Source organism: Eubalaena glacialis, chromosome 9, assembly GCF_028564815.1.
Source record: "Eubalaena glacialis isolate mEubGla1 chromosome 9, mEubGla1.1.hap2.+ XY, whole genome shotgun sequence".
NCBI lineage: Eukaryota > Metazoa > Chordata > Mammalia > Artiodactyla > Balaenidae > Eubalaena > Eubalaena glacialis.
The window spans coordinates 108,696,107-108,711,209 of record NC_083724.1 but is presented as its reverse complement, the minus strand read 5'-3'; the positions used below and the strand labels follow the sequence as shown (position 1 = coordinate 108,711,209).

The 15,103-nt window shown below is 44.4% G+C and overlaps 1 protein-coding gene across 2 annotated transcripts in view; it reads right to left on the bottom strand.

Annotated features, from left to right (window-relative positions):
- The window catches only part of XPO7 (exportin 7), an 88,718-nt gene extending 79,250 nt beyond the window's left edge, over positions 1 to 9,468 (bottom strand). For both annotated transcript variants that reach the window (XM_061200656.1, XM_061200657.1), the window contains exon 1: positions 9,367 to 9,468. In XM_061200656.1, the coding sequence (XP_061056639.1) occupies positions 9,367 to 9,384 (18 nt within the window). In that variant the 5' untranslated portion in view covers positions 9,385 to 9,468. The remainder of the gene's footprint in view (positions 1 to 9,366) is intronic.
- Positions 9,469 to 15,103: the final 5,635 nt, after the last annotated feature.

Genomic DNA, 15,103 nt, shown 5'->3' with positions numbered 1-15,103 from the left:
CAAAACAAAACAACAACAACAAACCTGTTGCTCAGATTCAATTTGTTTAAAAACATTTGTTATATGTCTTACGAAGGCTTGATGAAACCTGCTCAACTCTGGAATGACGTTATCAATTCAAAATATTAAGAGGAAAGAAAACAAGGTCCCATTTTCTAGCAAGTTTTATTCATTCTTTTAAATTCTAGACTAGTTTTTTTTTTAACATCTTTATTGAAGTATAATTGCTTTACAATGGTATGTTAGTTTCTGCTTTATAACAAAGTGAATCAGTTATACATATACATATGTTCCCATATCTCTTCCCTCTTGCATCTCCCTCCCTCCCACCCTCCCTATCCCACCCCTCTAGGTGGTCACAAAGCACCGAGCTGATCTCCCTGTGCTATGCAGCTGCTTCCCACTAGCTATCTATTTTACATTTGGTAGTGTATATATGTCCATGACACTCTCTCACCCTGTCACATCTCACCCCTCCCCCTCCCCATATCCTCAAGTCCATTCTCTAGTAGGTCTGTGTCTTTATTCCCGTCTTGCCACTAGGTTCTTCATGACCTTTTTTTGTTTGTTTGTTTTCCTTAGATTCCATATATATGTGTTAGCATACTGTATTTCTTTTTCTCTGACTTACTTCACTCTGTATGACAGACTCTAACTCCATCCACCTCATTACAAATACCTCCATTTCATTTCTTTTTATGGCTGAGTAATATTCCATTGTATATATGTGCCACATCTTCTTTATCCATTCATCCGATGATGGACACCTAGGTTGCTTCCATGTCCTGGCTATTGTAAACAGAGCTGCAATGAATATTTTGGTACATGAGTCTTTCTGAATTATGGTTTTCTCAGCGTATATGCCCAGTAGTGGGATTGCTGGGTCGTATGGTAGTTCTATTTTTAGTTTTTTAAGGAACCTCCATACTGTTCTCCATAGTGGCTGTATCAATTTACATTCCCACCAACAGTGCAAGAGTGTTCCCTTTTCTCCACACCCTCTCCAGCATTTATTGTTTCTAGATTTTTTGATGATGGCCATTCTGACCGGTGTGAGATGATACCTCATTGTAGTTTTGATTTGCATTTCTCTAATGATTAATGATGTTGAGCATTCTTTCATGTGTCTGTTGGCAATCTGTATATCTTCTTTGGAGAAATGTCTATTTAGGTCTACTGCCCATTTTTGGATTGGGTTGTTTGTTTTTTTGTTATTGAGCTGCATGAGCTGCTTGTAAATCTTGGAGATTAATCCTTTGTCCGTTGCTTCATTTGCAAATATTTTCTCCCATTCTGAGGGTTGTCTTTTGGTCTTGTTTATGGTTTCCTTTGCTGTGCAAAAGCTTTTAAGTTTCATTAGGTCCCATTTGTTTATTTGTGTTTTTATTTCCATTTCTGTAGGAGCTGGGTCAAAAAGGATCTTGCTGTGATTTATGTCATAGAGTGTTCTGCCTATGTTTTCCTCTAAAAGTTTGATAGTGTCTGGCCTTACACTTAGGTCTTTAATCCATTTTGAGTTTATTTTTGTGTATGGTGTCAGGGAGTGTTCTAATTTCATACTTTTACATGTACCTGTCCAATTTTCCCAGCACCACTTATTGAAGAGGCTGTCTTTTCTCTACTGTATATGCTTGCCTCCTTTATCAAAGATAAGGTGACCATATGTGCGTGGGCTTATCTCTGGGCTTTCTATCCTGTTCCATTGATCTATATTTCTGTTTTTGTGCCAGTACCAAACTGTCTTGATTACTGTAGCTTTGTAATATAGTCTGAAGTCAGGGAGCTAGACTAGTTTTTGACAAGACCTTACAGCGACTTGTCAGATGGGTCAATGACAAGTTAATGATAAAAAAAAAAAATCACCCACTAACACAAAATAAATAATATTTTAAATAATTTATGGCTATACATTGGGCAAAATTGGGATAGAGTTTTATTTTTTTAACTGAGTACAGATATGTGAAATGCAAATATGGCCTCCCAGATTCTTTTCAGAGCAAATGGTGTTACAGGTTCCTAGAGTCAAATTAAATGTCATGCTTGACTTTAGACAATGTCCTTTTGGAAGAGAGAAATAAAATACTAAAATTCAGGAGTTAGTGGAGGTGACTCAGTTAAAAAAAAAAAAGAGATATGAAATGATTTGCCAAACTTATGACACAAGCTTTCAAAACTCTGCAAACAATACTAAATACACTTGGAAAAAATCCTTTAAAAAACCCTGCTTTTCCCACTTCTGACCTTAAATACACCCCATTTAATCATAAAATTGACTCAAATTTTAGGGCATATGTCTAGCATAGCTCTCAATTCTTTCTGAGACTACACACACTTCAAATATCATAATTTCTTATCATACAAAATAGAAATGAGATCAGCTTTTGGGACCAACATACATTCATACACTTTAAACTTCTAAAAGGCCACCACAGCTGTAGGATCACAACTTCCTGATGTAATACAAGGGCTATTCTATTAATCTAATTGTTTTCCAAGGTATTTATAGGAAAGCATTTTGACCGCTTTTCATCTAACTAGTTTCTCTCTAAGAGAGGCTTAAACCCAGGGACTTTTAAGTGAGAATCATTTTTCAGTCTACAAGCAACAACATCTGACTAATAATGTTAATTTCTTGGCCCACAGAAAATGTCCTTCACTACTTACTGTCCAACTAAGAGAGCTCTTTACTTATTATTTGGGGTATATCAGAGCTCAATTTGTGAGATGTGCTACAGACTATTAGTACCGCCCCCCCCCAAAAAAAACACCCTGAGAGTTAAGAAATTGGGAGGTGGGGTAGAGGAGGGCATATTTAAGATAGAAGAAATGGAAATACTAGTATGAGCATAAATATTTTAGGAAAATTTATGACAATGTACGTATGAATTGAGAACATGGTTGTTTACTTGGGAGAGAATGGTAAGGAATGACAACTGGAAATGCCAGCCACAATGCTGAAAGTATAAGGGACTTAAGAGATCACCTAATCCAGGTTCAAAGAGACTCAATGAATTGCCCAGTTAAATGGCATAATACAAATAAAGGGGCTTGGGCTTTCCTGGTGGCGCAGTGGTTGAGAATCTGCCTGCCAATGCAGGAGACACGGGTTCGCGCCCTGGTCTGGGAAGATCCCACATGCCGCGGAGCGACTGGGCCCATGAGCCACAATTACTGAGCCTGCGCTCCGCAACAAGAGAGGCCGCGACAGTGAGAGGCCCGCGCACCGCGATGAAGAATGGCCCCCACTTGCCGCAACTAGAGAAAGCCCTCACACAGAAACGAAGACCCAACACAGCCATAAATAAATAAATAAATAAATAAAATATTAAAAAAAAAAAACTTTTTAAAAAAATTATCATTATAAAAAAAAAATAAAATAAAATAAAGGGGCTTAGCATGGTGCCGGCACATAACAGATGTTCCATAAATGTTACTGTCACCCTTTCATGTACCCCCAACGAAGGTCCCCCACCAGTAAGTTGTACAATAACCACCACCACAACTGTCACCTAAATCTTCCAACAGTTCTCCAGTCTTTTGGAGACACTAGGTCCTTTCATCAACCTATTTCAAGGAACATTCCATTACTATTATCTCTACGATACCTACCTTATAGACTGGCTGTGAGCATTAAATGACATCATGTAAAATGGCAAGCAGCTAAAAGTCCAATAAATGCTAGCATGAAGTTTCCAATGCTGCCTTCTCTCAAACACATCCTTTCCATTTATGACGGTAGGAGCATGTGTGTATGTGTGTCTTCGTGTGCGTGCACACAAACATGTATGAAGGAGTGAAGAGCCAGGGATGCAAATATCAGATATACTTAAGACCCAGTTTTTGACAATTCCCCTCCTTTCCGCAAGATTTTGATATGACTCCTGGGTACCAATCTCATTCCATTGAGAATTCCCTGTCACAGTGAGTCACTATAAGTGTGGGGCGTGAACTCAGATGTACTGGAATGGAGGAAAAAGGTGATGGGAGCAACAGTCCCTTCATTCAGAGACATGTTGACAAAAACCAATGTCTCACTACAAATTCACAACTCAACCCAGGCTCGTTATCTCTCCAATTAACATGCAACGCCCCTGAAAATAGGGCATTACATCTTGTACTTTCTTGCATGTGTCTAAGAACAGGCCATCAGATGCTTAATAGTCATTAATTGTTTTTAATCATCCTCAAGAATTCAATATTTAAAAATTCAGCCTGCATGTAACTCTCCAGGAATACATAGTGAGACCGAGAACTAGCCTTTCACACAGGTCAAAAGAGAAAGACTTGTAAATCAGTTTCTCAATAAAATGTGGTAAGCATTTCATCTAAAAAGGAATGTATCTTTAAACTCGAGTTCTAAAGTTCATGAATGGCCTGAAACTGTAGGTGAATCTTTGTGTAGGTATACCTTCCCTCCTTAGAGAGCACACAGCTTCCATTACATTCTAAAAAAATAAAAAAACAAACCAACTCCCCCCAAAGCTGAAGGACCACCGCTCTATATAGCTTCTCCCCTGGCTCTGAAGTTCAAGCTCTCATGGACAGGCCTTCCTCAGCTGGACTCCTAAAAGCATACTTAAAAATCAAATGACAGGATAGTACAACAGTTACCCTCAGGCAGAAGGATCTATGGGTAGTTGTTGAGGGGGGGGGCACTAGAGGGACTTCTGAGGCGCTGAAAATATTGTGGATTTGGGTGCTGGTTAGAAGAGAGTTCACTTTGGGTTTTTGTTTTTTTGTTTTTTGGCGGCGCTGTGCGGTTTGTGTTCCTTAGTTCCCTGACCAGGGATCGAACCTGGTCCCTAGGCAGGAAAAGTGTGGAGTCTTAACCACTGGACCACCAGGAATTCCAAGAGTGTTCACTTTGTGAAAATTCATCAAGCTGAACAGTTATGATTTTTGCACCTGTCCGAAGGTATATTTCAATAAGAGGTTAAAAAAAAAAACAGTAACAAAGATGGGTCACTTATACATAGCAGACATCATTACATAAGGTAAAAAAGAAGTCCTTAAAAATTATGTCCTAGGAAGGGTCCATGTGGTGAAGAGCTGAAACCTCCAGACAACAGCCAGTGAGGCACTGTGGCCCCTAGCCCATCTGCCTGCAAGTAACTAACTGATGATGCCTGCCAGTGAGCATGTGGGTGAGCTTGGAAACAGGTTCTCCATCCTCAGTCAAGCCTGGAGAAGGACTGCAGGCCTGGCTCACAGCTTGAGGGCAAATGAAAGACCCTGAACTAGAACCATCTAGTTAAGCCACTCCCGGATTCCTGACTCAGAATACCTGTGAGATAATATATGTTTGGTGTTAAAAAAAAAAAAAATGATGCAACATCTAAATACTATCTTCCTTACGTATACTAAAGTGAGCAAAGTGGCCTCGGTAGTTGTACCTACAGAGACATCAGCTTATCGGTTTAAACTGGCAACTTTCCCTTCTCGAAGGGCTGTGGTACAATATTGGTTTCAAAACCCAACCAAAAAAAAAGAAAATACAGCTGGTGGTTATGAATATCAATTTCTGGATCAAATGGAAGTTAATTTATCTGTAAGATACAGACCAGGGATCTTCTTAATGCTCCTTTCTCCTACCTCCATCTAAATTAGAAATTCCATTACAGTAATATATTTTGTTTTATTGCATAAGTGTTTGAATGATACTACATGCATATATACAACCCTTCATTTTTCTGAAGGTTTTTCTCACGAGAGGAAGTAACACTAAATCAGAATTATCAAGTACATATAAATATGTTATTTTAAAATACAGACATATTATTTGTACAAATCCACAGAAGAGGTAGCTGGGGTGAGTGAGGGGACGTAGCTATTTCATATCATCCAACACAAACGTAGCATGCTTTGAAATCAATGTATTAAGTTCTTGTATCCATTTGACTTCTGAAGCCTGCCCAACACAGCATTAGAATTTGACACTTCAGCAGTCTGGCTCCAGTATCTTTCTCAGCCTGGAATCCTTTGCAGTGCTCAGCACAGCAAAGGGCCTTGCACACATTAAACATTATGGTATTAGCTTAACTGAAAGAAAGTTAGAAAAGTAACTGTTTTTTCTTTTTTTCCCATTAAAAATTCTCGAAAGTTGTACAGAATTCTCTTCTCAAAATGAACCACGGGTAGATCCTCTCATGTTTCCTTGCATAGTTTTAAAAGCTAAAAAGACAACTATCTTTTGCTCTAATCAGGCTAAACTTTTGCACTCTGTTAAATTTTAACCTGCCAGTTTCAATGATTCTTCTTGACTCCCTAGAGTTACACTGGTGGTCAATATTTAAACAAATATGACTATCTGAAAATCGTATTTTCTGTTACTACACAGTCATAATATAGAGCCCAGTAAATAATACTGTAAGACCGTGGGTAAGGCCCAGCATAACAACATAATAAATCCAACAAAACTCCAGAGTTATCCTTCATTTAATATATTTACATATAATTATATGTTAAATATACTTAATATACAATTATTATATGCGCTTTCCTTTTCCTCTCAAGAGCCTGAATGTAGCTAGCACTATTAAAGCTAACATCTGATCCTTCTTAATTTTTTCATTACCACTGTACACTAAGCCATCTTCATTTCCTTACAGTAAGTAGTCAGCAAGTGGAAATACTGAATCCTCATTATCTTATCTAACTTTAGATATTTAAAAAAAAAAAGGAAGGAGGAGTGTTAATATTATGAAGATAAACACAAATGAGTTTGATTTTTTTTTTTTTTTACAGTTAATCACTGCCTCTATGGTGGGTGTTAGAGTCATCTAAGACCAAGAATAAGAAACTCATCACAACAAGGAGATTCTTTCTTACAAGTCTCTCTTCTTAAGAGGCTTGATTATGACACCAACAGAGCTAAAAGACACGAATGTTACAATTTTCCCATTACTACCATTTTGTGACTTCCATTAAACACTTATCAGAAGAGATGCTCAGGACTCCAGCCTGAGAATCATATGACACTTGCTTAGTGTCAATAGAAAAAAAAAAAACAAAAAAAACTGCTCACCCTGGTGGTTCAGACAAGCACTAGGTACATAATGAGTCAACTATTTAGTAGTACACATGAAACTTTCAAATAATCAGTCTTGAACCTGTGATAGGCTCCTTTTTAAACTTCACGTTCCAATAGTGTTTTCAGAAAAATATTCCCCCTCAACGCACTTCAGATTTGTCTTTAATCTTTTCATTTATTTACTCTTTCCACACAGGGGAGAATCTATCTTTTTCTTGGGAAGGTTTTGTGCTACAATAAAGTACCACGTTAAACTTTCCGAGTATCCAATACTAAAAGTAATCTAGTGGTCTAACAAATAAAAGCAATATGCCCCATTCTATTTAAAGAGAAAAAACTCTCGCAAACTTACCCTGTTGTTATAAAGACCACTAATTTAGAGAGTAACATACTACAACTCTCCAAAGTCAAATAAAACAATGGACTGGCATAGTCCTCTTTGTTTTGAAAAATTAATAAATTCTTACTTTGGTAGATTTTTATTTTGGGATGGGTGGGGGAAAAAATCCCCTTACTAAAAATAAGGCAGACCCTCCTTTGAGACATAATTGCTATTAAGACTGCTATGACCCATCTTGACTTTCCTCTGGTGAGGAATGACAACCTTTTTGTTCAAAAGGTGGGAGAGATCACATTAAGAGAAACTTCTTTGCAAGAGATAAAACAGATGTATATTCATAAAAGTACACGGACTTCCTCTGCCTTCCAAAGCATCATTCAGAAAGGCTATCTATTCAAACCATGTTCTGGAATGCTCACAGACACTACTTTTTTTTCCCCCAATAGATAAGAGCACGGGACCCAAAGTCAAAAGCCTTTGATCCACTTTAGCCTTACCCTAAGCAAATCTCATATCAGTTCTGTGCTTTGGTTTGTTTCTTCAAAATGACAGAAGTAGTTCTTGCCTATCTACTCTTTTAGAATGGAAGAATTTTTAAAAAAAACAACACATAAAATATCCTTCACGCTTCAAAATAGCTGCTATAAAACTCAAGGTGCTCACTATTATTATTACTATCACGTTGTACCAAGTTTTACTGCTACTTCTGAATTAGGCCATGATACTGGCTTTGAAACACAAATCCTGTGGTCTTCCATCTGTGGTTACAATTTTTGATATAGTTCTGCCCTGATAACTTGTACCTCTAAGATTTACTCTACTGATCCCTGGCCTGAGAATTTATTTAGTCCCTCCTCTCCCAAAGAAATTGGTAGAAGTCACACCATCCACCTCCTTGTAGACATAATGTGAGGAATAAGATCATCCTCTTTACTCGAGGAATGATAACTATACAGTATGCAAAATAAGGCGACACTTGTTATCCTCTTTTCTTTCTACTTCCCACAACACAAAACCTCTGCTAGAAAATCCGAAGGTTTCTGACAACAGATTTGTAACAATAACTGCCATAAAAATATCAGATCTAAAGCACAGAGAGGAAAAACTTTATCGAGTTTGCAAGAAATAACCCTGAGTCCTACAGCTACTATTAGGTTCGGTATGGGTTGTCCCTTCCTAGGGCCTGTGCCGTGTCTCTGAAGAAAAGTGGCCTGGGCCCAAAGCACGCCTGGGGCAGCCCTGGAGCCCGATCAGGACCCTCCAGAGCAACGTATGCACCCAACGTTGCATCTCTCATTTCAGACACACCCCCTCCACCCCGTGTTTCAGAGGAGGTGTGGGCACTCAACTCCTTCACTGGGGATAGGGGCACCGGAGGGAGGGCGGGCCCAGGCCTGAGCACCCATTTTGGAGGACGGGGGAGCTCGGCCCTGCAGGCTGTGCGATCAGGAGTCGGGGAGTGTAGGACGCATCCGTGGGAGGAGGGAGGAGGCCGGAGGGGGGTCTCTTGTACTCGGGGGCGTGAAGAGGAAGGCGGCGGGAAAGACTCGGTAGAGCGAGGTTTGTCAGTGCGAGGTATTCTTTTTGTTATCTGTTTAGGGCTGGCGGGTGTGATGGGGAAGTTCCCCTCAGGACAGAGTCGGCAAGGGGTCTCCCTCCCTTCCCCGTCTTGGGGGGCACTGAGGACTTGCGAGAGGCCTCCCTCCAGTGGAAGGACAGTCACTGATAAGCGATGTAGGCTGTGCCAGCTGGGGCGCCGATCCCTGAACCTCCAGCCCAGCGCGAGAGGCGTGGGACAGGGTGGGAGGGGATGGAGGAGGCCCCCGGCCCAGGAGGCGGGAAAGGCCCCAGAGCTCCGGGACGGGCGGCGGCTCCGGAACCCCGAGTGGCGGCGGCGCGGGCCCGGTGAGCCCCGAGCCGGCCCGAGCCCCTTGGGCTGCGTGCGACCCCACTCCCCACTCTCCGCGGCCGCCCCCTCCCCCGCGGCTCCTCTCACCTGCACATGATCCGCCATTTTGCTCCATTCATGCTCCTCTCCGGCCCCCCTCCCCCCCAGCGCGCACCTCGGCCGGGCCGCCGCCGCCGCCGCCGTCGCCGCTGCGCCTGCGCGCTGGGGGCTCGTCGCGCTGCGCTCGCGGCGTAGCACCGCCCGGCTGCGTAGGCCCGGGCGGCCGGGGCCGCGGTTGGAGAATGCGCAGCGCCGTTGGGACGGCGTAAAAGCGCGGCAACGTCAGCGGCCCGGAGACGCCGGGGGCGGGTGGAGGAAGGAGCGGACCGAGGGGCGAGAGGGGCGGGGGCCGGGGGAACAAAGCTTTGTTTACATGGTTTTTAAAGGGGCCGTGCTCGCTCCGGCGGGCGGGCGAGAGCGGCAGCGGGAGTTGGCGCTGCCTTAGCTCATCGGCTTCGCGAGGGCTCCTCGAGGGGCCGGGACCTGTCCCCGCCCAGACCCCTGCACCTGGCGGATTCCTCTCTTCCCGAGTGTCCTCACGACGTGCCCCCGGACGCTCCCCACCGCTCTGCGGCCGCGCCACTGCTGTAACACCACACCCCCAGGGGGGTCTTCCGGTGCGCCCACCGCCCCAAACCCCCGCTTGGGACGCCGGCATTATTCTTTACTTTACACTGCCGACGGTGGCCGAATTTGTTTGTGTCTTTCTGCTCTAGTGGACAGGGGTCATTGCTCTCTGATCCTGGGTTTTACCAGCAACCCAAATCTCCTTGTTTCCATTTCTCCACGATAAACATTCATGGAAGTAGCCGCCAAAGAGTGGTGATGTTGGAAACGTGCAGAAGGCACGGTTCCGATCTTCCCCAATAGGTTATCTTAACCAGCAGTCTAGGCTGCCTCCTGAGAGGGGTCAGAAGCTGGGGGAGGTGGTGGTGGGGAGTGATAAAGGAGTTTTAGAACCCTTGACTCAGTCTGAGTGGGAAAGCCATCCCTCTGGGTCAGGTCAGGTAAGGCTCTGCCTGCTGAGGCCAATTCCAGCCTTTCCCACTAGGAATGATCCATGTTAGATAATGCCGGATCCCGTTTTCAATTGGATTCCACTCTGGCTTCCAATCATGGCCCCCAGATTAGATTTTAGCTGGATTCTGAGAGTATTGGTTGTCTGAAGTTTGTATTGACTAGGGGCCACCACGTGCGATGGAAATGATTATAGTAGTGAATGACACACACTTTCTGTTGTGGATCGAGAGGACTGGTACTCAGCATTCATTTCAAGCTTCGTCCTCCTCCAAGTGTGTCTTCCTGATTTGCAGAGGTAGGACACCTAAAAACTACATTACCCAGACTTCCTTGCAGCTAGGGTTCTGTATGCAAGTTCGGCTCCGCCAATTAGATTCACTCAGAGAAGACTTTGGAGGCAGAGCTTTTGACTGTTGCTTTTGGCAGGCCTAGCCCCTGAGATGTGGGATTTTTCTGTTTTTGTTTTTCAACAACTTTCCAATGTCCAATCCTTAGCTCCCTGAGGGTAGAGAGCAGGGGTGGTGGGTCAGGTGCTTCCTTGGTATCTTCTTGGTGTGACGATTGCAGTGACAGTCTTCGAATTCCCTACTTGCCTGATTGATTGGGTAGAAATAACAGCTCCCTGTGGGCCAGGCCCAAATCCACCCCCCACCAAAACCCTCCCCCACACCTGTTTCTCTCCCTCTATCTTCCCTTTCTCAGTAAATGATACTGTCATTCACCCAGTTGCTCAAACTAAAAACCCAGGAGTTGCCTTGATTACTCAGTGTTTCAAGAGTCCCCCCATATCCAATCCACTTGCAAGTCCTGTTGAATCTATATCCGGTACATACCCAAATCTGGCCACTCTTCTTCATCACCACTGCTAGCACCCTGATCCAGGCCACCATCACATTTATCCTGGGCTCTGATAATAGAGTCCTTGCTTTCCCTGCTTCCTGTCTTGCCCCATGATAATCCATTTTCCCTATAGCTGCAGAACATCCTTTTAAAATCATAAATCAGATCATTCACATCCCTGCTTAAAAATCCTCAAGTGGCCTCCCATTACATTTAGAGTACATTCCAAATCTTTGCTATAGCCCAAGAGGCCATGTGATGGGACCATCTCTCCATGTCCCCTCTGGCTCACAATGCTCTGGTCATTCTGCCCTTCCTGCACTTCCTCACATCCAGCTATTCCTGCCTCAGGGCCTTTGCCCTTGAAGGAACTTCTGCCTGGAATGTTTTTCCCTCAGATCTTTAAGTGGCTGGTTCCCTCTTATCACTGATGTCTTGGTTCAGTTGTTATCTCCTCAGAGAAGCTTTTCTCACCGGCTCTATTGAAAGTTGTCCCCGACCCCTTCACTGTCATACTTACAGCGTTGATCACTGTCTGTACAAAACTATTTAGTTACATATTTATTCTTTTCATTGTCTGAGTGTTCAACTAGAAAAGAACCACGATGAAAACAGGGATTCTATATATGTCTTGTTTATGCTCTGTCCCTCCTACCTCTGCACAGAGTAGATGCTTAAAAAAAACCAAAAACCAAAAAACAAAAACAAAACTTTTGAGTTAATTAAATTCTTCCTGGGCTTCCCTGGTGGCGCAGTGGTTGAAAGTCTGCCTGCCAGTGCAGGGGACACGGGTTCGAGCCCTGGTCTGGGAAGATCCCACATGCCGCGGAGCAACTAGGCCCGTGAGCCACAATTACTAAGCCTGCGCGTCTGGAGCCTGCGCTCCGCAACAAGAGAGGCCGCGATAGTGAGAGGCCCACGCACCGCGATGAAGAATGGCCCCCACTTGCCGCAACTGGAGAAAGCCCTCACACAGAAACGAAGACCCAACACAGCCATAAATAAATTAAAAAAAAAAAAAAAATCTTCCTATCTCAGTCTCATTCTAGGGTGCATTTGGGGTCTTATGAGAACATAAAGAGTTTGAAGTGTTATGCCAATGTTAAATAACATTATTATTATGTTAATAATGATATACTTAGTGGAGAAAGGGTGAGGACTGGGAATGAAACTCAAGAGACTGGTCCTTCCTTCCCACGGTCAGGAACCACTGGGGTCGGAGGAGGCAGGGATGGAATCTTTCATGAACCCCGCTCACATTTTTTCTGTGCTCAGTCCTCCATCCTTCTCAGGACCCCACCAGCTCCTTGCCCATTCTATACCTTCTTTCCTGTTGTGTGTCCAGAGCTGCCCCTTGGGTAGCTGCACCCCCCCCATTCATCCTCGGGGGGTTGCCTAATCTCCAGACCTGTCCAGGGAATCAGTCTCTTCTGCTCCTTCCTTTCTTGCCCCCAAAGACAAGCCCAGAAGCCCTTTTGTATTAAAGATTTAGTTGCTAATCACTGGGGAGGATAGTAACAAAAAGTTGCCAAGTTCCTGCAGCTGTGATCTCTTGATCTGCATTGTTCCTAACTCCTGCTGAGAGAAACCTTTGTAAAGGAAAGGATCCTGGTGGTGAATATTGAGGCACAAATGAGGTGGGGGGGTGTCCCTTTCTTTCCAATAAGAGCCATGAGGAGCCAAGGGGCACCCCACCCCCACCTGGGCCTCAATATAAACCACTGGGACCCTTTCCTTTTTGCTTTCTCTCCCTATCATTGGTGCCTGGGTAACCTAAGGGCCTCTGGTTCTCTGCCCCTCTGCTGTGTCTTGGAGCTATCTCTTCTGGGTCCCTGCTCACAGGGTTTGCCTGTGGCCAGACAGAAGGTTACTGGGGTTAGTACTTCCTCTGTGGGGTTCCCGCAAGTCCTGCTAGGAAAAGTGGGTGTTGCTCTGAGTTCACTCCTGCTGCAGACAACAGCCACAGGAAGAGAACTTTTCTAGCTCCCACAGGCAAGGGATGGCATGTGGGGTGTCTGAAATTCCTGGGGCTCAGGCCTCCAGGTTTAAATAGTTTCCAAGTGATCTGGCAAGCTCGGGTGCCCCCCTGTGGTTCTGAGTGGAATGTGTCCAATCGACCTTGGGGGAAGGTGATCAGAGTGGTGGGGGGGACATCCTCTGTTGTCTTGCTCCGGTCTGGTCCACCCACCAGCAGCGTCAGCATCTCAGGTCTCACTCCACACCTACTGCATCAGAATCTGCACTTTTAGCAAGATTTGCACATTAAAGTTTGAAAGGCACTGCTCTGGCAGCCCCCAGGATGGCCCTAAGAAAAAAAAAGGAAAAGCCGTTCTTTTCTCACTCCATAAGGAGATGCTGAGTCGACCACAGACCATGCAGCCCCCAGGTAATGTTGCCTCCCCTAAGGGACTAGAGAAATGGAATAGGCCACCCATTTCCATACTCCTAACTACTTCCCAAGGAGCTTTTCCCACACCGACATCCTTGGTTCCCCCTTGGTCTCTGGATTCACCTGTTCAAATCCAGGCAGCTGGGCTGAGTGCCGTGAGCTTTACGTGACTCAGTCCTCTCCTCCCAGAGCTCATAACATTCACCTTTTAGAGCTGTTTTGGTAAAGCACATGGCATGTACAGCAGAAGGTGTGAGCGGTGTACTGTTCTGCTCTCCTTCCTAAGGCAACCGAACCCCTGTGGTAGAGGAAATGGCTCAGATACATAAGCACCCATTATGGGGTTACCCCAAGAGTGCTGGTCTAATTCTCTGGTTCCCCCAACATTTCTGCACCGTGCCTCCTTCAGATTGCTTCTCTAAACCATCTGGCTCGAAGTTAAATATTCTCTTGGGAGCTTAGATTTCCCCAAAGCAATGTATCTTCTTGCATGGAGTCTGGATTCCACTTAGGGGTCAGCAATAAAAAGACTTGAATTCAAGATCAGGTGACCCCGTACTTCCTTCTCTGCCCCTGTGACCTTAGGAGAGTTGCAAACAGGTGTGTTCATACCTGCCCTTCCTTCTTTCAGGGTTAGATAGGGTGCCTGGAGACAGTGTGTTCCTGGAAACTTTGGTACCTATGAAGCACTTTTGATAATTCTACAGCTTTTTTTTTTTTTTAAATATAAGAATTGCTACCGTAACTTAAAAAGATAACCTCCAGATGGAACTCCGGTGTCTTTACAACGTTCTCAAAGGCTGGAAAGAAGGTGAACTCCGACAGTTGAGATGTGCTCGGGGAGCATAGCATGTTTCAGTGTGGAAGTGTTCATGTTTCTAGAAGCTCAAGGAGGTGGTGTAAGTGTGTGTCATTGTGGGGGACATGGAGTGCTCCCCGCAGACTGAAACTGTTGCCGTGAAGTGTGTGAAAGTGGTGAGGCTAATGTGTCCAGTGTGTGTGAGTGTGGCTCAGCTCCTACTGAGTTGAGAGATCTGGGTTCTGGTTTGGTGGCCTTGAACCCATGCCTCAGACCTTCCTGAGCCTCAGTCACCTCATTTTTAAATGACAGACTTGGGCTGATTGATTTCTAAGTTCTCTCCTAGCTCCGTCATGCTAAGCATCCAGCTTGAGCATGGGGGGCCTTTGGCTACTGGTTTTACTGTCGCATTTCATTTCTGGATCTCTGTACCTGAGTTGCTGCTCACCAACGCGCTGGAGTTTGGCTTTTTGGAAATTCTCTCTTACTCACTGAAAATGCAGGAGGCTTGAGCGTGAAACTCACTCATCAAAAAGAAAACACACACACACGTACACACAGAGCAAGAAACCACAGGGCTTATCAGCCTGTCGTCATCGAGCAGACGAGAATAGTGCAGAACTCTAGGCAGAGAGGAAATGAACTTGTGAGAAGGGGGAACATAGGGCAGAGAGGAGAGAAAGAGGGCGGGAGTGGAAGCAGAGAGCTGAAGCTCAGGGGCCCAGGATGGTGGGAAG